Here is a 25527-nt window from a genome sequence, read left to right on the forward strand (position 1 = left end):
CAACATACACTGAAGGTGCAAATGCTTCTAAATGCCGCATTTAGGAGGGTTAACCTTTTTTTTTTTGCATGAAAGCTCCTCTCAAAAATGCAATACAGAAGGGTTTTGTTTTCTGCCACAAAAAGCTGAGCTTAAAATTTGCCTCTAAGCGTACTAACGTGCATGGACACATAGGATAACATTGAGCTTCTTCTACAGGTAGGAGAAAAAAACACAGAACTCCTGTAGAAGCAACGTTTTTTTCTGCCCAGTGTGGACCCTTAATAAGGTTCAGGCCAAGTTCCCTTACCCTGTGTCTAGCCAATCACCTTAGAGCTACTTTAACTTGTTGTATATGTATACAACCAATTTGTGAGCCATGCTCCCATCAGTAAAAGCTCCCTTCCCCTATAGGCTCAAGGGGCCGTCATTAGGAGGAGATCATTGAGGAGCACATGCTGAACATCATGTAGCTTCCTAATATTGGGTTTCTCAGGCATCACACAGACATTAGTAGAGCCAGCAACAGTTAATTCGTGTCCCAGGGACTTAGTGGGAAATTCCTGGATCAACTATCACTCGCTATTACTGTCACTTGCAGTATTTCTGGCTTTCAGTTGACATTTTCTGCTTTTTCACACTTCCCACTTTACTGCCAACTCAAACAACGATGTAAGCATGACATGTGCCATCCATTACTCATTTTGTATAAGGCTGTTTGTCCACTATGTTAATTCCTGCTGCATCTTATTTTTAAATTAAGGATACTGTATATACACATTATTGCTGTTTAGCAAAAGTAGAAATTCCTGCAAAAATATGTGCATTTATTGTTTTTTTTTCCCCCAAAATGTGCCCTTTTGACATTACAGAAAGGCATACACTAAAAAACATACTGTACCCAAATCGTTAGTGTATATTAAAGCTCAACTCCAACTTTGGCAAGAAACTGAAAATTCAGTCACCAGCTTCTCTGACTGCAACCCTGGTGCTGTTCCCACAAGACACACCTGTCCAGTGCCAGTCCTCTTCCAGGCTGAATGATACCCAATGTCATTCATTACACTTCCTCTAGCCCCCGGACATCAGGGGCATCATTAGAAGGCGCTGTTCTCTGTTGCATTTAGTATCCTCCCACTCCTGGAAGAAAAAAGACACTGTGACATTGCAGAACTAGACTATATACTCCAGGGTGGGAGGTTGCTTCATTGTTGGGGATGGAGCAAACAGAAGAGGAAGCAGATGAGCTTTGAGTTGGGTTTTAAGATAAGAAAAATAAATAAACATGATATTTCCACAGGTTTGCCATTGTTAAAATTCAAAATTATATTGCTTACCTGAGTGTTTGATACTCATGTAAATGTCTTCCTGAGATAGAAAAGTCCTGGGAATTCTCCTAACGTCCCCCACTGCATTGGGTGCTGGTCTTTAACCACTTAAGGTTTGGAAGATTTTCACCCCTTTCATGACCAGGCCATGTTTTGCAGTTCGGCACTGTGTTAATGTAACTGGTGATTACGCGGTCATGCAATGCTTTACGCAAACAACATTTATATAATTTTTTCCTGCACAAACAGAGCTTTCTTTTGGTGGTATTTGATCACCACTGTGTTTTTTAGTTTTTGCTATATAAACAAAAAAAGACCCAACATTCAAAAAAACAAACAAAAAAAAAAAAAACAAAAGAATATTCTGCTATAAAACATATCCAATTAAAAAAAAAAAAAAAAAACATTTCCTGACAAACTCCATGGCAGCATATGTATGGGTTAACCCCGCCTTCGCTCCTCACCTATGGGACCCTACTCCCATAAGTCTTTGCTCTGAGCCAGAGGCCGTGTTCCTTTTTTTTCCTCCTCCTAAGGACCAGAATGGTTGAAGTCTTACCTTGGATGAAGTGGCCACAATCGATGCCTGGTTGTTCGGCAAGCTGTGCCCCGGTAGATATGTGGAGTCTCCAGCAGTCCCCAGCTGTTAGCGGGGTGGAGAAGGGCAATGGATTCGGTGCCATGTGGAGTCTCTAGCTGTCCCCAGCTATTAGCAGGTAGGAGAAGGGCGATGGATTCGGTGCCATGTGGAGTCTCCAGAAATCCCCAGCTATTAGCGGGGTGGAGAAGGGCGATGGATGCGGTGCCATGAAGAGCTTAAGCGTGTCCAATGGCAGGCAAGAAGTGGCAGTACGGCCTAAGAGCCTTGCTATTAGCAGGTGGCCATAAACACCCTGGGCCCGTGCAGCAGCTTCTTCTGGATCCAGGCATGGTCGTGGGGGATGCTGTGTGCGGTGATGTATACTTTTATTTTGCATATTCCATGGCAGAAGGTGTGTGTGTTTGTTTGTTTTTCTTCCCTGGCTCTAGTATTTTCCAGCCTATAGCAGCTGGAGTGCATTTGCATTCCAAGCCACGCTCTCTCTTCTGGTCTGGCGTCCCTGGGTTACTCCTGCCCAAGGACTCAGCGCGTGCACGCTGTGGGCGGTGGTGGTGTCATTACAGTGGAGAAGTTCAATTAGCGGTCAGTACTGTTGATATTGGGATTTCTCTGTGGGCAGCTTACAGCAGTCTCCCTAAATGCTGTGTGCAATCATCACAGGTATATGCTCTGCAATAGCACCCTTGTTTGCTGCCTGTGTGCGTGATCCTGATGGTTCTATCACCTGTGCAGGTTGGCTGTCTGTGCAGTTTCCACACTACGGGTGTATCGCTGGCCCCCCCCCCCTCCTTATGGCCATCCCTTGTGTAGCGGGGGTGAGAGGGTGTGTTTACCCATTCCTTTCCTCACTTGCCTGGGCACTGCTTTTGGTTTTCTACCTTATTTTTTTTCTTTTATGGTTTTTAAATCCTTCTACAGTAGGTCAGATTGACAATACACGGCACAAGGTTCCTTTGTCCTTGTGATGCCTTTGGTCAAAGCAATGAAGGTGGCATTTACATGAGTAGAACCTGTAGAGTCTCCTGCAAAGCAAGAGGAAGGTATTTAAGCACCTCTAGAGAGTATTCTAATTTTCCATTCCTAACGGAAATAATGGACATAATTTTGGGTAAGTGGCGCAAGGTCAAAAGATATACCTCCCTTCTGAGAAAAATGGCCAAGCTCTATCCATTCAGAGATAGGGATGTGAAGCCTCCAAAGGCTGCCTCTCTAGTTGTTGAGGCCTTGATGAGGCAAGCAAGCATATCGCTCGTCCTTTGAACATGTAGTGAATGGCTTGAAAGTCGGCCTGGGCACTTGTGGCCATGTTTAAAGTGATGGAAACATTGAAGGAGAATGTGGATGCAGTATTCAAGAGCATTTCCAGAAACTCTGTAGTTCAGAAGCCGGAGCTGGTGTCAGTTTCCATGGTGAGGCTCCAATTGACATCATCCGCATAGTGGCGTCGGTTTTGCTCCAGTCAGTTACGGCAAAGTGAGTGCTATGGCTGGGGACTGGACTTGCTGATCCCGCCTCTAACAGGCCTAGTGTAAGATCCCTTTGAGGGAGCTTCATCTTTTGGCAAGCTGGACAGCACCGTAGCCCGGTCCACAGTTGGAAAGTTGGGTCTTGCCTCAGGATCGGCACCTGCTAGGCTGGAAGACGACACAGTCTAGAGGACAAAGTTTAGAGCGTACGAGGGTCACCCGTTTTTACAGACCAAGTCTGGATTTTAGGAAGAGCTGGTGAAGAGGCCAGATATCCCCTCAGAAGTATGCTTAAAGCTTGACCTCAGGTATCCAAGAAGCTACTTAGTTTGAGCCTTTAGACTATCGGAACGTCAAAGCGGTCTTTTCAGGACATGCATTGTCCTTCAGAAGTCCTCCTCATCTTGGATTCCTTTCCCTGGGGTAAGGAACTCTGAGGTAAAATTAAGCATATACTCCTTTATTTGGTAAAGTGATGCTGTGCCAGTCCCAAGATGCAAGCGATTTCACAGCATGTAGTCGCCTCTCTTTATGGTCATGAAGAGCCTGCGGAGGCTAATTTAAGACCTCGCTCACTGAAACCAATTTTCATCAAAAGGAGAAGTTCAAGATGGAAACATTGTCCCTGATTCATAGGGGGTCCAGCCAGGTGACTTGCTCATTTCCAATAGACCTAAAGATGCTTACTTTCATGTGGCCATTGAAGAAAATTTCCACAAGTTCCTTCGGCTCTCTGTAAGTCAAGACCATCTCCAGCTTGCTGTCTACCATTCGGGCTTTTAACATCACCCTATGTATTTTAAGGATCTTATTGGTTGGCAAGGTCTTTATCAAACCAAGGAGCATACGCCTGCATAGTTACTTGGATGTTCTTTTCCTACTGTCACAAAACAGAGGGCATCTGCTCCTCAAAATTCAGCTGGCGGCTGATTCTGGAAAAGACACCTGGAGCCCACTCTGTCTCTTGTGTGCCTCGGGGCTCAGTCGATATAATTAAGAGGACCATTGCTTTGTCTCTGGATCCTGAAGGTCTGGAACAGAATACTTCTGTCCCTGTCTTCTTCGCATCTGTGCAATGGTGTCTACAGATCTGACGGTCAAGTGGATGCTCTGGAGAACGCGGCCCTTCCGGAAGCTGTTTCTCCAGAATTGGGAGCCAGGAAGGAGAATTCAGGTCATCTACATAAACTCAGTCATGAGAGTAAGTCCCCTGGTGGCTGCAATTGAGAAACTGGTTCATTTTGCCATCCCATTGCCTCATTCCTAGTTCACTATCACTTTGGATACCACCAATATGGGATGGGGGGCTTGCTGCCTGTCGGGAATAGCTCAAGGCAGGCGGGGTTGTCAATTCCACAAGATTGTGTTGAACATTCTGAAACTATGGGCAGCCTTCTGAACCCTACAGACCTTTCACCATATACCATATAAGGAAGGGAGTTTCAGTGCTCTTAGGCTAGTCAACACTACGGTGGTCTCTTACATTAAAAGACAAGGGGGGTTTCATAGCCTGTTCTCTATTATGGGAAGTGAAGCCAATTATGTCTTGGGCTCAAAAGAATCAAGCCTACATCTTGAAGGCTTATTTCCCCGGAGTCCAGAATATTCTAACAGACTTTCTTTCCAGAGTCCAGTTGGGCAACAAGGAATGGTCTCTACATGTGGAGGTTTTTCAGGCTCAGATGGCCTGACAGATCATTGGAAATGCAGCGGTTCCTCTGCGTTTCTTCAAGTCCTGGTCATCCTAGGGTTTCTACGAAAACCGTGACCAGAAGTTGTGGAGGTAGTGGCAGTGATGCCTTATTGGCCAAATATGCCATGGTTCCCCTTGCTAGCACTGTTCAGCTACCAGAACCCAGTGCCCCTTCTCATCAGGCCAGACCATCTGTCACTGGGTGCATTTCTACATCCATGTCCAGCATGGTTACGTCTGATGGTCTGGTTCTTGAGATTGGAGGTCCTCGGCTGCTTCCCCCAGAGTCATCTCTCTCTCTCTTGAATGCGAGGAGAGTGAACACAAACAAAGTTTACGAGAGAATCTGGTCAAAGTCTGTGCTGCTGACAGATCATGTACTGATCTAGAAGTTCTAAGTATTCTGGGCTTCCTCCAATCAAATTTAGATCTGGCTCTGTCAATCAGCTCCTTCAGAGTACAAGTGTCAGCTTTATTGGCCTTCACAGGTGTTTCCAGGTCTAGGCATCTTTTCATGTCCAACAATTCTTCAAGGGAGCACTTAGGTTTAGTGAGCAGATGTTCGCCTTTCTCCTGGCTATTACGTCAGCATAAAAAGCCTCAGAGATTGATTCACTGGTCATGGAGAACTTTTCTTAACATTCTTCCAGTTCGAATGGTGCTTTTACCTATTTTTTTTTTTTTTTTTTCAGTTCGCAGTGGTGCAAAAACCTACAGTGAAAAAACACGTAAGTGAACAAAAAACATACATGTGAAACACACACACACAAAGTGTAAAGTGCACTTAAATGTGTGATTTAGTCCACCCCCCGAAGGGGTAGGACTTCGACCCTGATCCCCTGGGGCGCAAGGCTCCTGACAGGGATTAAGTGTTTCCATGGACTGCCTAGCCAGAAGGCCTGGCAAACCCTGTTCTTCAGGCCAGCCGAAGCCGACCCCGAATACTAGGTCAGAGGGCTCTCCCCAGAGGCAGGGGAGGAAGGAACCTGAGGGCCACACATCCTCCCCCTAAACTTCAGGGTAAGCCCGAGGACTCACACTCTACAATCCGTGAAAACACACACAAAAGTGAAAGTGACAAACAGTGAGGGAAAATAAATAGAAAATAATAAAGTGGCCATGCCAAATGTGCACTGGCCTGGGCCCTAGGGCCTGGTAAGCAAAAATTGCCCTGGACTTTAGCCAAAAGGCCCAGCCCATGAGGCGCAGTGCAGAAAAAAAGCAATTTGGTGCTGTGACTTTGTGCCTGTTCACACTGTGGTGTCCCACACCCATGTGTTACTAAGAGCACCCCTGGGGCGACCACTCCCAGGGGGAACAGTCACCGTGGACCTTCTGCCCTCCCGGCCCCTGGCCAGAGAAGGTAGCCCATTCAAATCAGGAGGTAATGGACCCTTCCAGCTTTCTTGGGGAGAACTTACTCCCGGCCCCCAATTACGCTCAGGCACTCCGGTTTCAGTTCCTGCCAATACTAACCTTCCAGGTCCCCATCACTCCAGCAGTTTTGCATAGCTGCCACCCAGCCTTGGTCAGGTCAGATGACAGCACAGCGCCCCCACTGGATCACTGATAAGAACAGATACTACACTTGATCTTAGCCAAAAGGCTGAGAAGCGGTGCTTTTACCTATGCTTGACTCAATTCTCAAGGGTACATCAGTCTTTCATGGGAATCAAGAAATTGTTCTGCAACCTTTCGAGTATTAACTTGCATTCTTTAGATGTGGGGGAGGTCGCCCTGTGGCTTAGTTGGTTAAAGCGAACGTCCAATGTATAAGGATAATGTGATCCTTACTGATACCTACATCATAATCTATGATAAAAACGCTTTTATATATAGAGGTGTTTTTAGTGGTGATATTAAGAATATGATAAATTAGGTTTATGAACGTATGTATCTTTAACTGTGTTTCTATATTAATAGGTGCAAAGCTAAAATGGCATTTGGAAGCTGGTTAAAAACATGTTGTTGAAAGCGTGTTTGTTAAAAACATGTTTTCCAATAAGATGTTATAAGTGGCCATGTATCAAAGTGCACACCCTAAATGTGTGATATGTGCTAAGAAACCCTATAAAAGGGGGATTTGAGCTCTATCAAATCAGAGCATACAGGGAGGCTTTATAGGGGTGTGCTCTCATGTAGCTACGTTCGCTAATAAACCTTTTTAATTTGGAACTCTCTCGGTCTGAAGGTTGTTTCGTTTCATGTCAATCTCCTACTCATTTTGGTGCCATGACTCGGATTCAAACCGAGGTTGCTGCGGGGACTCAGAGAATCCTGAGTTTGACTCTCAGCAGTGCCTTCCTTTGGTTCTAGGAATCCCTAAGATATTGTGAAGTTTCATGTACAAGCTAGAGCTTTCTTCAGGCTTCAGAATGCCTGTTCATTCTTTTTGCTGGAAAGTACAAAGGGAAACGTGCCTCAACTAGGACGACTTTGGCATGGATTGTCTGGGCCATTCAACAGGCTCAAAGAGCCAAGGACTTGTTTCCTTTGGGGATGGTGACTTCTCACTCAACCAGGAGTGTGCCCACATCTTGGGTGGCTTTGTAGCAAGGGGTTCCCAATGTAATCAGTGGGGCGGCCGTGTGGTCCCCGATCAATACATTTATGGCTCCTTATTGTGTAGAGCCGGCCTCCTTATCTTCTCTTAATTTTTGGGTTACCTGGAAAACCCGGGTGTGTATGGCTAGTTATTTCCCATACATATGCTGCTATGGAGTCTGTCAGAAAAACTGAACATTTCCTATCAAATACTTACTGTAATTTTCCTTTCCTGATGGACTCCATGGCAGCAGGAGTTCTCTCACAGAGTCATGAGTAGGCTAGTTACGGAATGCAGCCTCTGGCTCAGAGCAAAGATTTATGGGAGTGGGGTCCTATAGGGGAGGAGTGGAGGCGGGGTTAACCCATATGTATGCTGCCATTGAGCCCATCAGGAAGGAAAATTAGGGTAAGTATTTGATAGGAAATTTTCAGTTTTCTTCATAAATTTAGACCTAAATGTATTCTGCTACATATCTTTGGTAGAAAGAAAATCCCAAGAAGTGTATATTAATTAGTTTGCGTGAAAGTTATAGCGTCTACAAACAATGGTATACATACTAGAATTATTAAACATTTTTTTTTCATATACTAGTAATGAATCATTGGCTAGGACCCGCTGATCGGCATGTGCTGGAGCCAGTGACAGTACAGCCGGGTCGGCATGCGCACGACCCCCTACCTGGAAATGCAGAATCACGTATATATAATTTTATGCAGCTGGCCCGCACTGTAGCAGTAAAGTAGTTGCCTTCAGACACGGTCCCTGCCCTTAGCCATGCCCCTTGATACATTTCACCCTGATTGGGCCTATTCGTAGACCCCTATGAATAAGCCCAATAGGGGTGAAACGCATCAGAGGGGTGTGACTTAGGGCAGGGACTGTGTTTGAAGCCAACCAAATCAGTTAAACTGCATGGAGTGACTTTGTTCTTTTCTTTTTGCTGAACAGATCACTGCAGTTTATTTTCATGGTAGGCTCTGTTCACACAGGAGGCGGATAGTTTGTTGTGTTCCGGGTGGCTGACTCTGTGCTATTGCGCCACACAAAATAGCTGATTAGCTGCAGTTATTTTGTGTGCCACCAGAAATTTTACTGGAATGCCATCCCTGAATGCACATTGTCTACTCCCAGGGTTGGTCAAAGGCTCTGTTTGCATGTAATCGCATGTAAGTGCTTTTACATGGGAACTGCAGTGGCGCCGGCCATCGAATTGTACAAATCTGAGAGTCTCTGCTCTTCACGCACACTGTGTAGCTCCACCAACAAAAGTCTAGTGATTCTTGCTGGCAGCTGTCCCTGGCCACTCATGTAAATATAGTTTACTGCAGGCTTCTGGCACAACTGCAAATAGAGCCCTGGCAGACCATAGGCAATAATTTGAGCACAAGGGGTTTAGGGTTGTCATGCTGGAAAGTGAACCTCATGTCAGCTTCCATGTTTTTTTCCTCCCAGGCCCAAGGGGCAGTTTAGTATTAAGCAAATCAGAATGTCTAAGTAATTTCCTTCTAAGAAAATGCATTGACTAGTACTTTTTAGTACACAAAACAGAGCTTAAAGCATTTGTTACCCCAACACTTCATATTCCTGACATGTGCCTGCTGTACCATGTACTTTTATGAGAAAGTATCCTGTTCTCTTTGTATTTCTTTCTTTGTGTAAAAACCCTGGTGTTCCTGCCAGTCCCATTGCTTTCCTATTAAAAACTGGCCACACTAAGCAGGAGAGCAGTCAGTGGTCAGTTCTCTAGCTATGCTGGGAACTCAGCCTGTTCTCCCCCAATGATCAGACTTGATCATTCACTGGCAAGCTCAGGGTTCTGCTTCTTCTCCTCCCCCACCTCCTATGCAGCTGAGATCAGAGGGAATGTGATCATTTATAAAAAAGGGGAAAAGAAGTATTGATATTGTTTTTTTATATCTTTACACAAATGTTTTGCCTTTCATTTCTATTTTAAACTGGATGGGTTATTTTACAATAAAACACTTTGAAGAGGAGCTCCAGGCTTCTTCAGAAAAAAATTAAAAGTCAGCAGCTACAAATACAGTAGCTGCTGACTTTTAACATAAGGACATTTATCTGTCCAGGAATCCCGCAATGTCCTCACCCGAGCCGATTCTTCAGTCGGCTGCGGGTGCAGGATTCAGTATCTCTAGTAAGGGAAACAGGAAGTAAAGCCTTGCGGCTTCACAGCCTGTTTCCTACTGCATATGCAGGAGTCGCACTGCGCCGTGTAAATCGTTCCATAGTCTTGTGTAGCTTGCGATGTGTCTTAGAAGACGGGGGCGGGGGGGGGATGGAGGTCCAACAAATGTGGCAGTGGAGGGGGTGGGGGTGCAAACAAGTGGAGCTTCCCCTTTTGGGTGAAGCTCTGCTTTAGACAGGTTATAAATGTCTAGAGATTTTTTGTTTGGGGAGGGGGGAACCTGTGGGGAAAAGCCATAATGTCCTAGTATGCATAGCATGCTAGGACATTATGTTAAACTTACCTGAAAATGAAGTCCTCCCGCGCCGAAAAATCAGCTCTGCAGGTGCCCCCATCTTCACCTGTCTTGCTTCCGGGTTAGTGGACTCTGGATCTGTGACTGTCCGGAGCCGCGTTGACTGTTTAGGAGATATTTACACTACCTATAGGTACGCCTTATTATAGGCGTACCTATAGGTAAAAGAGAAGGAAGTTTACTTCCTCTTTAACTCTTTCACTTGAACAGGCCTCGTTATAGCTCTGTCCCAGCCTTCCTGGCTGGGACAGTCCAAGCCTAGCTACACTAATATAAATACACGTGTTCTGTACACTTGTAAAGATAAGGTTTCTTGTATTTTTTTAGCATGTTTTATACCACTACTAACATACCTCCCAACTTTTTGAGATAGGAATTAGGGACACCTACTAGCAAAAGTATGTAGGCTTAGGACACACCCCCTGTCACGTCCCCTTAAGGGAGAATTCAACAAAATCAATAGTTAAACCAACAAGTGCTTTTTTAACCACCACTTTTTTCTTTATTTTTGCTTTTGGAACAAATGCAGCAATTTAGAAATTGGATGAAAGGTTTAGCACCCGGGATACACTTTTTAAAACATAAAAAGTGCATTTTATATACAACTATAAAGATCAGACCAAAATGAGGGACAAATGAGGAGGAAAGAGGAACAGAGGGACTTTGTTCCAAATCAGGGACAGTCCCTGGAACTCAGGGACAGTCCCAGGAAATCAGGGACAGTCCCTGGAACTCAGGGACAGTCCCTCGAAATCAGGGACAGTCCCTGAAAATCAGGGACAGTTGGGAGCTATGCTACTAATATTAAAATAGAGGTTAACCTGATGACTACTCCAGCAGTTTGCTAAAATGTCAACACCAAAGGACACACTAAACAGATAAAAAAAACTGTTACTGATAGCAGCTGTAAAGCAGCTGAAAAAAAAAACTTGGAATACATTTGTCAAATGTCCACAGGATGTTTTCTCCTTTGATGCTGCCTGCCACAGAACCTCAATTAAGTGCCCTGCCAGGAACATTGACAGGGCCGTGTGCTGTGTCTCAGCAGAAGTTCAGACAGCAGTGAGGGACTTTTCATGTCAGGGCTATGCCAAACATTGACATGGAACTGACATTTAAAGAAAAATCTACCTACATTAAACTGAAACTGCTTGCTATGTGCTAGAGAATCATGTCTAACAAGCCGAGATGTCAAAATCCTTGCTGAGAATTGTGAAGCAAGGCTAATCGAAGATAAAGATTGGAGATACATTCCATTGCTCAGAATCATGATCCGACCGTACACATTACAGCTTAACAACTTTAAGACCGGATGATTTTCCCCCTTAATGACCAGGCCCTATTTTGCGATTCGGCACTGCGTTCCTTTAACGGACAATTGCGTGGTTGTGCGACGCTGTACCCAAAATAAATGTACGTCCTTTTTTTTCCCACAAATATAGCTTTCTTTTGGTGGTATTTGATCACCTATGCAATTTTTATCTTTTGCGCTATAAACAAAAAAAGAGCGACAATTTTTGAAAAAAAAAAAAAAAAACTATATTTTTCACGTTCACCAATATGACATTCTCAAAAAAAAATAATTAAAAATCAAAATTTTTTAACATTTTAGGCCAATTTGTTTTCTGCTACATATTTTTGGCAAAAAAAAAAAAAAAAAATTGCAATAAGCGTATTTTGATTGGCTTGCGCAAAATTGATCGCGTCTACTAGCTACGGGAAAGATTTATATCATTTGTATTGGTTTTTTTTTACTAGTAATGGCGGCAATCTGCGATTTTTTTTTTTTGTGGGACTGTGACATTGCGGCGGACAGATTGGACCCCTAACTGACATTTCTGACACTTTTGGGGGTACCAGTGACATTACTGTAATAATCAGTGCTAAAAATATGCACTGTTACTGTAATAGTGCCATTGGCAGGGAAGGGGTTAACCATGTGGGTGATCAAGGGGTTAAGTGTGAGCCTAGGGGAGTGATACTAACTGTGGGGGGCGTGGCTTGTGAAATGATCACATAGACATGCGATCCTATATAGCAGGATCACATGAGCTCTGTGATCATCCCAGGGAGAAGAACGGTCAGCTGTGTTTACAACTCTCTCAGCGGGGAACGATCACGGCTGTCAGGCGGCAATCGGAGCCGCCTGACACCCGCATCTGTTTCCCCGCTGACGATCGGGGCGGAAGCGCGCCGCCGGCAGCGCGCTCGCCCCCTTACTGCCCCTCTGCGAGCGACGTAGATCTATGTCATTTTGCCTGTATGAGCCATCCTGCCACAGTAAATATAACATAAGCGGTCCGAAAGTGGTTAAGCTTCCTAGCAGTATTCCCGAGTGTGGCTCAGGGTTAACTTTCAGTACCAAAAGCGGTAACCCCATGCCACACTCGGGATTAACCCAGAACGTTACTCACCTTCCCTGCAATCCCCCGCCATCCTCCCTGCCGTCCTCAAACTCTCTCCCTGCTGTGTGCTCAACCGATTGCCGGCACCTGTCTTCCGGTTTCCTTCCCTGCGAGCGTTGTGACGCAGGGGGGGAGGAACCGGCGGCAAATTCATGACCAGGCCAGATTTTGCGATTCGGCATTGCATTACTTTAACTGACAATTGCGCGGTTTTGCGATGTTGTACCTAAATAAAATTGATGTCCTTTTTTTCCCACAAATAGAGCTTTCTTTTGGTGGTATTTGATCACCTCTGTATTTTTTGTGCTATAAACAAAAAAAGAGCGACAATTCTTTTTGTTAACATTGTAGGCCAATTTGTTTTCTGCTACATATTTTTGGTAAAAAAAAATCACAATAAGCGTATTTTGATAGATTCGCGCAAAAGTTATTACACCTACTAACTAAGGGAGAGATTTATGTCGTTTTTATTTTTTTACTAGTAATGGCAGGGATCTGCAATTTTTAGCGGGACTGCAACGTTTCAGCGGACAGATCCGAAACCTGACATTTTTTACACTTTTGGGGGGGACCAGTGACATTACTGCAGTAATCAGAGCTAAAAAATATGCACTGTTACTGTACTAATAACACTGGCAGGGAAGGGGTTAACGCCAGGGACGATCAAAGGGTTAAATGTGTCCATAGGGGGTGCTTTCTAACTGTGTAGGGGAAGGACTAATAGATCCCTGTGTTCATTACTGACAGAACAGCAGTCTGCCTTGTTTACATCAGCACACCGGCGTTCTGTCTCCACGGGTGTCCGGCGGACATCGCGGCTGCTGGACCCGCTGACTGGCTCCCACGAAACAACGTACAGGTACTTATTTCTTATTTCTAGCGCTCACTTTATCTATATATTTTTTTGTCACAGCCGGTTGCCTATAGTAAAGATGCCAGCGCGGCCGAGGGAGGACACAGGGTGAAAATGGCTGGTGTGAGTACACCGCTGGATCATGGGACAGGTGAGTGTGTGTTTATTATAGGCAGCAGCTAAAGTTTTTGTAGCTGCTAACTTTTAATAAACACAAAAATGTCTTGAACTCCGCTTTAAACACTGCTAAAAGCAGAAGTCTCAAAGACACACACAAAACTCAGCACAACCATATAAAAAAGGAAACTTTTTACATTGTATATGCATTTCTGCACAAAGAATATAGACAGAGAATGTATTCTGGCCATTGAAATGAAAAATCCCGTAACCTCTGTGTCAGCAGATTAAGGTATCCCGGTATCTGGCCATGATCGCTATGCGGTCACATGATCACAATGTATACACAATTGTTATAAATGAGTTTCATTCTTAACAGCTGGGCTTTTTGTAGTGATGCTGTGATTGGCTCACAGCTATCACATGGCACATGGGTCAATCACAGCACCCTGTACCATGTAATTAGCTGTATTCAATCACAGCATGTCAACAGAAAGCAAGTTGTCATGAATGGAAACCTATTTATCACGGTTCAAAAGATTCCTGTTACAACCTATTCATCACTGTAACCGCAATCACAGTGTAAAAAAAAAAAATCCCTGATCACAAACCCCTCCCCAACCCAAACACACACACATTGGTGATACCGAACTATTCTGACGTAAGTATGTAAAAAAAAAAAAAAAAATACATTTTATAAAAATGTTAAAAAAAAGGTAAAAAGTATTTAAAAAATGTAACAATAAAATTGCCAGTCACTAGTCGGTATCCCTGATCACTGCCAAACCAGTCATTTGCTGTACTGCACTGGTGATAGTATGTAACAAAAAAATTGATTTTTAACCCCTTCCGTACCGCGTCATGTAAAATGACGTCGGCACAAATCCTTTCTCGATCCGGGCGGACGTCATATGACGGCGCCCGGATCTCCCCGCTACTGCGCGCCCCCGGGGGTGCGCAGCGCGGCGATCGGGGGTGAGGCTCGTCCCTCGGACTGAGCCCAACCCCGATCAAGGTAAACAGCCAATGAAATTGGCTGTTTACCACGTGATCGGCTGTATCAATCACAGCCGATCACATGAGCGGCTCCAGCGCGAGCCGCTCGTTCCTTCCTTAATGCGCGCCCCCGGGGGCGCGCAGCGCGGCGATCGGGGACGAGGCTCGTCCCTCGGACAGAGCCCATCCCCGATCTAGGTAAAGAGCCAATGAAATTGGCTCTTTACCACGTGACCGGCTGTGTCCAATCACAGCCGGTCACAAATGTCATCAGAGAACACGATAACTAGCTGTCACCGTGTTCTCCTCTCACACACTGATCCTGTGTGAGGAAGAGAGTGTGGTAACAGCTAGTTACCAAGTACAGTGCACCCCAACCACACTGATTGCCCCCCCCCCAATAAAGAGCACCTGTCACTAGCCCATCAAAGTACCCGAGTACCTGTCACCAGCCCATCAGGTACTCTGATGACAGGTACTCGGGTACTCTGATGGGCTGATGACAGGTACTCGGGTACTCTGATGACAGGTACTCGGGTACTCTGATGACAGGTACTCTGATGGGCTGATGACAGGTACTCGGGTACTCTGATGACAGGTACTCGGGTACTCTGATAAAAGGTACTCTGATGGGCTGGTGACAGGTACTCGGGTACTCTGATGACAGGTACTCGGGTACTCTGATGACTGGTACTCGGGTACTCTGATGATGGGTACTCGGGTACTCTGATGACAGGTACTCGGGTACTCTGATGACAGGTACTCGGGTACTCTGATGACAGGTACTCGGGTACGCTGATGACGGGTACTCGGGTACTCTGATGACAGGTACTCGGGTACGCTGATGACGGGTATTCGGGTACTCTGATGACAGGTACTCGGGTACTCTGATGACATGTACTCTGGTACTTTGAGTACCCGTCACCGGAGTACCCGAGTACCCGTCATCGGAGTACCCGAGTACCTGTCACCTACCCATCAGAGTACCCAAGTACCTGTCACCTACCCAACAGAGTACCCGAGTACCTTCCACCTGCTCATCAGAGTACCTGACACTTGAAGTACCCGAATACTTGCCACCTTCTCATCATTACCCATCACTACTCATCAGTACTCATCAGTACCCAACAGTACCTATCACCTATTAGTATCAGTACTGATCATCCGTACCCATCATCAGTACAGTATCAGTATCACCTATCAGTATCAGTACTACTCATCAGTACCTATCACCTGCCTGTCACCTGCCCATAAGAGTACCCGAGTACCTGTCACCTGCCTATAGGAGTACTCGAGTACCTGCCACTTGCTCATCAGTACCAGAGTACCTGTCACCTGCCCAGCAAAGTACCCGAGTACCTGTCACCCTTCATACAGCCACCATGTCCAAGTCCAAAAAGGTTTATATACGTTGTCCGTTTAAACCTAAATACTGCTGTTATGGTAGCAGATAGCTGCCATAACCCTGGTATTTTTTTAAACGGTGGACGGTTGGCTTTCCGATAAGGGTGGTCCCAGCGGCGGATTCGCCGCGGGATCACCCTTCCGGGGTGGCGGAAGAGGTGCCCCCCCCTCCCGCTGCATTCTGGTCCTTTTCCCCGCTTACCGGACCCGTCGGCAGCTTACCGGAACCGATCCGGTCCCAGATCCTCACAGACGGGATGTCGAGTGAGGGCAAGCTTGCCCTCACTCGACTCTATGGTCTTAGAGGACCGGAGCTACAGCAAACGTCGTTGCCTAGCAACCAGTTTAAAGGTCCCTTTTTTTTTCATTTTATTTAATTTTTTTTTAATTTTTTTTTTTAATTTTTTCTATCTTTTAGTGTACTTGTGAGATCTGAGGACTTTTTGACCCCAGATCTCACAAAAAAGAGGTCCTGTCGTACCTTTTTCTATTACAAGTAATGTTTACATTTCTTGTAATAGAAATAAAAATGATCAATTTTTTTTTTAAAAAAAAAACAGTGTAAAAATAAAAAATAATAAATAAAATAAATAGTAAAAAAAAAAAAAATAAATAAATTAAAGCGCCCTGTCCCCGCGAGCTCGCGCGCAGAAGCGAACGCATACGGAAACCCCGCCCACATATGTAAACAGTGTTCAAACTACACATGTGAGGTATCGTCGCGATCGTTAGAGCAAGAGCAATAATTTGAGCCCTAGACCTCCTCTGTAACTCTAAGATAGCAACCTGTAGAAATTTTTAAAATGTCGCCTATGGGGATTTTTAAGTACCAAAGTTTGTCACCATTCTGTGAGCGTGCGCAATTTTGAAGCATGACATGTTGGGTATCTATTTACTCGGCGTAACATTATCTTTCACATTATGGAAAACAATTGGGCTAACTTTACTGGTTTCTTATTTTTTAATTAAAAAAAGTGATTTTTTCCCCAAAAAATTGCGTTTGGAAGACCGCTGCGCAAATACGGTGTGATAAAAAATATTGCAATAATCTCCATTTTATTCTCTAGGGTCTCTGCTAAAAAAAATATATATATATATAATGTTTTGGGGTTCTAAGTAGTTTTCTAGCAAAAACAACTGATTTTAGCTTGTAAACACCAAATGTCAAAAATAGGCCTAGGCAAGTGGCTAGGATGCATGATGATGCTCCTTGGATGTTTAGGCCCCTCTATATGGCTAGGCTGTGAAAAAGTCTCACACATGTGGTATTGCCATACTCAGGAGGAGTGGCAGAATGTATTTTGGGGTGTCATTTTTGCTATGTACATGCTATGTGTTAGGAATATTCTATAAATTTACAACTTTGTGTAAAAAAAAAAAGTTTTTATTTTTTTCCCACATTTTCCAAAAACTTGTGGAAAAAAATGACATGTTCAAAGGACCCATAATGCCTCATAGAATATACGTTGGAGTGTTTGCTTTCCAAAATGGGGTCATTTTGTGGACTTTTCCATTGTATTGGTGCTCTAGGGCCTTGAAAAATGTGATAGGTAGTAAGAAAGTTTTATGTGTATTTATGCTCCTAAAACGCCTTCTGGTGCTACTTGGACGTGGAGTCTCTTTTTGTGGCCAGGCTGTGTAAAAGTCTCACACATATGGTATCACCATACTCAGAAGGAGTAGCAGAATGAATTTTGGGGTGTCATTTTTGCTGTGTACATGCTATGTGTTAGAAATAGCTTATAAATTGACAACGTTTTGGGAAAAAAAAAGAAAAAAAAATGTTTTCTTCATTTTCCCAAGAATTGTGGGAAAACATTATAACTTCAAAAAACTCACCATGCCTCTTACTAAATACCTTGGACTGTCTACTTTACAAAAAGGGGTCATTTGGGGGGTATTTGTACTGTCCTGACATTTCAGGGCCTCAAGAAAGGAGATAGGCCATCAGTACATCTGGTGTGATCAATTTTCAGTAATTGGTACCATAGCTTCTAGACTCAATAACTTTCACACAGACTAAATAATATACACTAATTTGGGTTAATTTTACCAGAGATATGTAGCAGTATAAATTTTGGCCCAAATGTATGAAGAAAAATTAATTTTTTGCAAAATTTTATAATAGAAACTAAAAAAAAGTGTTTTTTTTGCAAAATTTTTGCTCTTTTTTTGCTTATATCACGAGAAAAAAAAAAAAAACCCCAGTTGTGATCAAATACCACCAAAAGAAAGCTCTATTTGTGTGAAAAAAATGATAAAAATTTTGTTTGGTTACAGTGTAGCATGACTGAGCAATTGTCATTCAAAGTGTGAGAGTGCTGAAAGCTGAAAATTGGTCTGGGCAGGAAGGGGGTCTAACTGCTCTGTATGGAAGCGGTTAATTGATACTTACCTGTAAAATCCATTTCTTGAACTACATCACGGGACACAGAGGCATAATCATAACATATGGGTTATATAGGCCACCTATATGTTATGATTTATGGCTCTGTGTCCTGTGATGTATGAAAAAAATGGATTTTTAATTCATACTTACCTGTAAAATCCATATCTTGAAGTACATCACGGGACACAGAGGTCCCTCCCCTCTTCTATGGGGTCTTTTATTGCTTGCTACAAAACTGAGGTACTTCCTGTCTGGGAGGGGTCAATTTGATTGGTTGCCAGTGTCCTTCACCTATAGGTGGCCTATACAACCCATATGTTATGATTATGGCTCTGTGTCCCGTGATGTACGAAAAGAAAAAACATTTTCAATTTCTTCATTTTCCAAAAAAATTGTGACAAAAAAATGACAACTTCAAAAAACTTTCCATGCCTCTTACTAAATACCTCGGACTGTTTACTTTTCAAAAAGGGGGTATTTGTACTGTCCTGGCATTTTAAGGGCCTCACGAAACGAGACTGGCCACCAGTACATCAGGATTGATCAATTTTCAAATATACTGTATATATACCATAGTTTGTAGACTCTATAACTTTAACACAAACCAATCAATATACACTTATTGGGATTTTTTTTTTTACCAAAGACATGTATCAAAATACATTTTGACCTAAATTTATGAAGAAATCCGATTTTATTGCATGTTTTATAACAGAAAGTAGAAAATATCTTTATTTTATTTATTTTGTTTTATATATATATATATATATATATATATATATATATATATATATATATATATATATATATATACCGGTGTGTGTGTGTGTGTATATATATATATATATATATATATATATATATTTTTTTTTTTTATATTGCAAAAAATAAAAAACCCAGTGATAATCAAATACCACCAGAAGAAAGCTCTATCTGTCTGAAAAAAATTATATGAATTTTATTTACGTACAGTGTTGCATGGCCGCACAATTGGTAGTTAAGTAGCTCAGTGCTGAAAAGGAAAAAATGTCCTGGTCATTAAGGGGTAAAACCTTCTGGAGGTTAAGTGGCTAAAGGGACTTCCTCTAACTTCCTGTTTTGGCTATGGGACAGGAAGTGAAGAAAAATCTCTTCAATGGGACACATATGGCACAAAAAAAAAAAAAAACCTGATAGCGGTTATAACCCTACCCTACTCTTTTTGCCTCTACTTCTGCATTAACCTCCTCCTTCACAGCATATTTTTTATTGCTGTTACAAAAATACATGTGTAACTTTAATGTTTTCTATCTATGGGTGGCTATCTTTATGGTAAAAAGATATTTTTACTCATCATTATTCTATGTGTAGCACTGCACCCTTGAGGACTGCCGGATTTCGCACTTACGGGTCCCCCTGGGTTACCAATAGCAACTTTAACATTCACAGTCTATCACTTTACTTCTTGGCTCAGTCAATAATCCATCCAGGGGTATGTAGTTGTTTTTTATTTTATTTTATAAATTAGGGATGGGAGCAGGGCTTTCTTTAACACAGGGCAAAAGGGGCAACTGCCCAGGGCCTAGCCGTTGGTGTGGGGCCCAAAGAAGCTGCCCCTTGAGCCCACACTGCCCACAAATAGTTAAGTGGATTTGGGAGGGCCCAAGAAAATGTTTGCCCAGGGTCCAATTAATATTAAAGACGGCCCTGGATGGGAGAAGGGAATAGTGGAATACTCCAGATTAACTATTCACAAAATAGAGGACTTCTAACTTTCAGGACAGCCAGGCTGTTAATCAGCCTTGCCACTTTGGTGGGTTCAGTGTTAAATCTCTTTCCAGATGACTTGATGAACTAAATTATGTTCAGGATACTATCCTGGCATCCTCTTTCTTGACTGCCGACAACCGTTCGCTGACTATCCTACTCTCGGCCCGGGGTGGCCCCCCTCAGATCAGGCCACTTGACACGATCCCCTGTACTCACGATACTGTTTTTCTGGGGTCTCCAGTTTCTCCCCCTCAGTCAGCTCTCCTGGACCTCTGGGTTCAGCTCCGTTCCTACTGGCTCTCAGAATGACCTCCTGAGGAGGCAGCCGCCACCCTCCCTCCGGGACTCAGCTCTCCAGCCAAAGACCCTGCAGCACATGTGCTCCTGGCTTTTATACAGTATCCCAGAATGCACTGAGACAGCCTGTCTCTACCAATCACCAGGACTGTATCAAAGTCTATGTATCCATTGGTCAGGTTTCCTCCCACTGTCCAACATGCCTCCCTATTGGACCAGTGTGAAACACTCTCTAGACACAATGAATCACACACTGAGCAGACCTCACTCACAGATCCTGCTCTCTGGTAGGCAGAAAGCAATAGAGATTTGCCTGCAGCCCCTCTGATTGGCAGACAGAGCCAAAAACGATACTCTCTCACTAGCACCTACCTAGGAGGGTGCTACATATGTTAATAATAAAACACAGGCTCCGCTTCTATGTACTATATGTCATACCGTATTCACACATACAGCTATTAAGACATTTATATGAGATGTCAGTAAAAGCCTTCCATTTATTTGTATTAGCGCTTATCTTCAAGTCTCATTCTAATGGGAGTCCCATTGTAAGGTCCAGACTGCAGTCACAATGTTTCTGAATCTAGCTTAATGCCATGTACAGATCTGTCCCCCCAGCGCCTTACATCCTCTCTGGGTGGATTAAGGCTACATCTGCTCATTGTGCTATGTTTAGTATCTGAAATGTATTGCTAAATGCCTGGAATTAATCGTGTATTTTGGATTTATTAACCAGCCGTGTTTCCTCCACACAGGTATGATCTGGTCGGAATGTAAGGAGATTTGGTCCCAAGGTCCCCGGGAGTACCTGTTCGAGTTATGGAATATCCTTGATTTTGGAATGTTGGCAATCTTTGCAGCTTCCTTCATTGCCAGGTTCATGGCATTCTGGCACGCATCCCGAGCACAGAACTTTGTTGATGATGATGAGAACATTAAAGATGTGACAAGTGCCACGCTGCCTCCTGAAATAAAATATTACACTTTTGGTGAGAATGCTAAAACCACTCATTTATGCACATGTAATACATTTAGAGTTTTTTTTTTTTTTCTGCGATGAAAGTTTATAACAAAATCCCTTCTTAACTTACTTAACTTGATTATAACTAAATTTTCTGAGGTGACTTCTGCACTGACTCCTTATGCCTCTTGGGAACTCTTGTGGAGGCTCCCTTACTATAGTCCCTGACTCTTTTCCCACCCACTTCAAGGATTTAGGGTGTTCTTGCGGTCTTGGGCCTTTAGCGTTGATGTATGAGGCCCTGGAATTTAGGTGCGGGTGGGAGGTACAGGCTCACTTCCAGCCAGTGGTGTATTTAGGTTTTGTGCTGCCCTAGGCCTGACTAAACTTGTGCACCCCCTAATTTAAAAATGACCAACCCCTTCCTGTCAAGGCCACACCCCCTTACTGTTTAAGAACCCCCTGTCATCTGCAAACCACACCCCTTCCTCTTTAGGCTTCACCAACACAGAAGCTGGTGTGAACGGACCCTAAGCTGTGTTGAGAGGCTTTTGACTTTTTTGTCGCCCCCCTGCAAAGTGCCACCCTAGGCCTGGGCCTTGTTGGCCTAGGCCAAGATACAGCGTTGCTTCCAGCCCTGCTACTTGTGGCCTGTAAAAGTCTATGAGATGCACCAAGTAGTAATTACATTTAGGACAGTGTATGCCCAGGGATGAGGCAAATTCATTCTTCATAGTATAAAATCCAAGAAATATCCAGCAGAGAGAGTGGGAACCCCTAATAATGGTGCAACCGATATACAGGCTTGGGAAATCAAGTGCAGAAATCTTTCCAAAGAGATATGGGAAACTTCAGTTTTGGGTGGACTGACTCTTTAACCTGAACTCTGCACTGAAACCTGTATCCTAACCTTTCAAGTTAACATTAAGCACTTAACCTAACCCTAATATACATTACCTACCCATGGAATGTAAAGCAGCTTACCAATCCTTAATTCTGTGTGCTGCATTCATTTTCTTTTTGAGGCTTCTTTCCTTTATTTTCACCTGGTGATCCTGCCAGTAACACATTTCTACATCTCCAATCTGGATGGAGGAACAGCAGAGACACCTTTGGGCATCAACTCATTCCAAATTCCAGCTAATACCTTTTTAAAAAGTTACAACAACAGTTTTTTTTTCTTTCTTTTTGGAATAAAGGTTTTACATTATTGAATAAAAGCTGACCATTGTAAGTAACCCTGTCAGTGGTAAATGGTTTGCCTCAACCTTGTATTTGCTACTTTTGCTGGACAGTTTGGTCTGGTAAAGGAAGGTGAAAAAGAACAGACATACTGGCTGGATCACTATATGAAAGTAAAGGGAAAAAAAGGCTAAGAAAGAAAATGAATGTAGACACCACATAGACCTAATACCGCTTTAAAGCCCAACTCCAAACCAAATTTTTCTTAAAACGGTCCGCAGACAGTTAAAAAAAAATATCAGCTTAGGCTATCCTGAGATTCCTGAGTTGTCCCCTGCTGTACCTTTCTCTGTCCTCAGTCTTCTGGGTTTATTAAGACCCAGCATCACTCAAAGTAGAAGATTAAATCTGAACTCCAGTATAATGGAGAATAGAAGAGAAGATTGAGACTTTAAAGATAGTCACTCATAACCCCTGGGAGAAATAGACTCAAGTGTTTGTATTAAAAATATATTTTATTTAAACATCATTAAAAAATATAAAATCAATACAAAAAATAGGTGCAATATCTCCACATGGTATACAATATAAAACAGGCTCTCTGCTACAACACAAAGGAGAGGCTAATGAGAATACCCGTAGTGTATATAAATAACGTGTAGTATGAGATGAGATTCTCTAGGTTCCACGGGTATCTCCAAAAAATTGCAGGATCGCTACGTGTTTCGCTTGTAGCTTCTTCAGGGATTCCTGGTCAATACTGGGAGATGTAATTATACAATACATTAATCTTCATACACAATTATCTCAAAACACTTAAGTTACAATACAGTAGTACATCAGATAAATAGGGAAAAAAACACAAAAATATATGTATACTATAATATAATATAAGTGAATATTGGCGGTGTAACTACCTAACTTCCACAGGGAAGTGTGTGGGCCTTGTGACCTCCCCTGTGCTGGGGCGGGTGAATCCCCACTTCTACTCATTCCATCCTACGGCTCCAGATGCTCCATCTATACCCACTTCCCTGTGGAAGTTAGGAAGGTACACCGCCAATATTCCCTTATATTATACTATAGTATACATATATTCTTGTGGTTTCTTTTTTGTTTTTTTTGTTTTTTTTTTGTTTTGTTTTTTCTATTTATCTGATGTAATACTGTATTGTATCTCAAGTGTTTTAAGATAATTGTGTATGAAGATTAATGTATTGTATAATTACATCTCACAGTATTGACTAGGAATCCCCCTGAAGACGCTACAAGCGAAACGCGTAGCAATCCTGCAATTTTTTTTGGAGATACCCGTGGAACCTAGAGGATCTCAACTCATACACGTTACTTATATACACTACGGGTATTCTTATTAGCCTCTCCTTTGTGTTGTAGGAGCGAGCCTGTTATATATTATATACCATGAGGAGATATTTTACCTATTTTTTGTAATGATTTTATATTTTTTCATGATGTTTAAATAAAATATATTTTTAATACAAACACTTGAGTCTATTTCTTCCTGGGGTTATGAGTGGCTATCTTTAAAGTCCCAATCTTCTCTTCTATTCTCCATTTTACTCAAAATGTATATGGGGATGTGGAGCCTCAAAACAAATTGAGTCCCGTCTCATATTTTTTTTTTTTGGATTTGGATTGCATAAATCTGAACTTCAGCCTTACCTTCACTCTTCCTTGGTTATACAGTCTACCGTCCTGTACTAAAATGGTTTACATACGCTCCACAATTTGAAAGTCTTCTCACAGGGAAGGCAAAATTTAAGCAGCTTAAACCTTAGCTTTGAGCACATATTGTGAGTACTGAATGTTATGGCCCCAATTTGCAGTGTACACAGTCACCACAGTCAACACAGCTCACTGCAGGACAATGCAGCCTGGAGAAGAGGGGATGGAAAAGGACCCTGCAGCATCATGTGAAGACTTTGGAAAAAGTGAACAATAAAGCAGAATAAGCATTAAAGGGGTGCACAAGTGTGGGAGTTTGGAGGAGCACACAGCCTGGAGTTGGACTTTTAACTCTTAATTCCCTTGTTTACCTAATCGGGAAGCTTGCTCGGCCTTTTGTCCTGAACATTCCTATTGAGCAATAAGGGCCATCATATTGGTTGGCAAAGAGGTGTGTGTGAGGGTGGGGCTTAGCTGCAAGCTACAGCACTACCTGGAAGTGTCTGAGATCTGCCTGTCAGTGATTTGGTTGCAACAGGAAGGTTTGGGGTGGTGCTCCAGGTGTGCGCAATTACCTGTGTATTTCCCCATGTTTTTTGCCCCTTCCTCTAAGTTTCAGTCTACATTTTTTCCCTTTTGTTGTTATCATTGCTTCAAAGTACACCTGTTAAGAGAGAAACATATGGGGCTGCCATTGCTGACTTCTTCTACATAAAATGCTAGTTGCCTGGCACTTTTGGTGACCCTTTTACAGCAATACTTTGAGTCACTGACAAAGAAGTAAGTATGCAGATAGGAAACTTTTCTTATCACTAAATTGTTCTTGGTTTAGTACTGAAGCCAGTGGGTCCACTAGAAGGCAACCATGCAGCTATCATTTCCAGAAGAAGGTTGGCAATAGCAGTTCATGTGTTCATCTCATTGCAGGTTTACTTTCAGCTTCTCTTCTCTCCCATGTCCCTTACCCTTATCACTTCATACAGTGCAATGCATGATCACATTGTTCATTACATATATTATTGTCTTTCTTTGTTTCTTTCAGCAAGGATAAAATGGCTGCCCTCTGACCCACAGATCATATCGGAAGGTCTCTATGCAATCGCTGTGGTCCTAAGCTTCTCACGCATCGCCTACATTCTACCAGCTAATGAAAGCTTTGGCCCATTGCAGATATCACTGGGAAGAACTGTGAAAGACATCTTCAAGTTCATGGTCATATTTATTATGGTGTTTGTGGCCTTCATGATAGGAATGTTTAATCTTTATTCCTATTACCTTGGAGCTAAACAAAATGATGCCTTTACCACGTAAGTTTAGCAGGATCCTTTCAGTGTGGCTTGTCTTGGATTGTGCGGTTTTCCAGAAGGATTGTGGT

The 25527-nt window shown here is 43.0% G+C and overlaps 1 protein-coding gene across 1 annotated transcript in view; it reads left to right on the top strand.

Moving 5' to 3' along the window:
* Positions 1-25527, top strand: part of TRPC6 (transient receptor potential cation channel subfamily C member 6) — a 376611-nt gene that overhangs the window by 270909 nt on the left and 80175 nt on the right. Inside the window, exons 6-7 of the mRNA XM_082244685.1 lie at positions 21079-21312; positions 25195-25459. Of these exons, the coding sequence (XP_082100811.1) occupies positions 21079-21312; positions 25195-25459 (499 nt within the window). The remainder of the gene's footprint in view (positions 1-21078; positions 21313-25194; positions 25460-25527) is intronic.

Source organism: Pelophylax lessonae (assembly GCF_965119305.1).
Source record: "Pelophylax lessonae genome assembly, chromosome: 2".
NCBI lineage: Eukaryota > Metazoa > Chordata > Amphibia > Anura > Ranidae > Pelophylax > Pelophylax lessonae.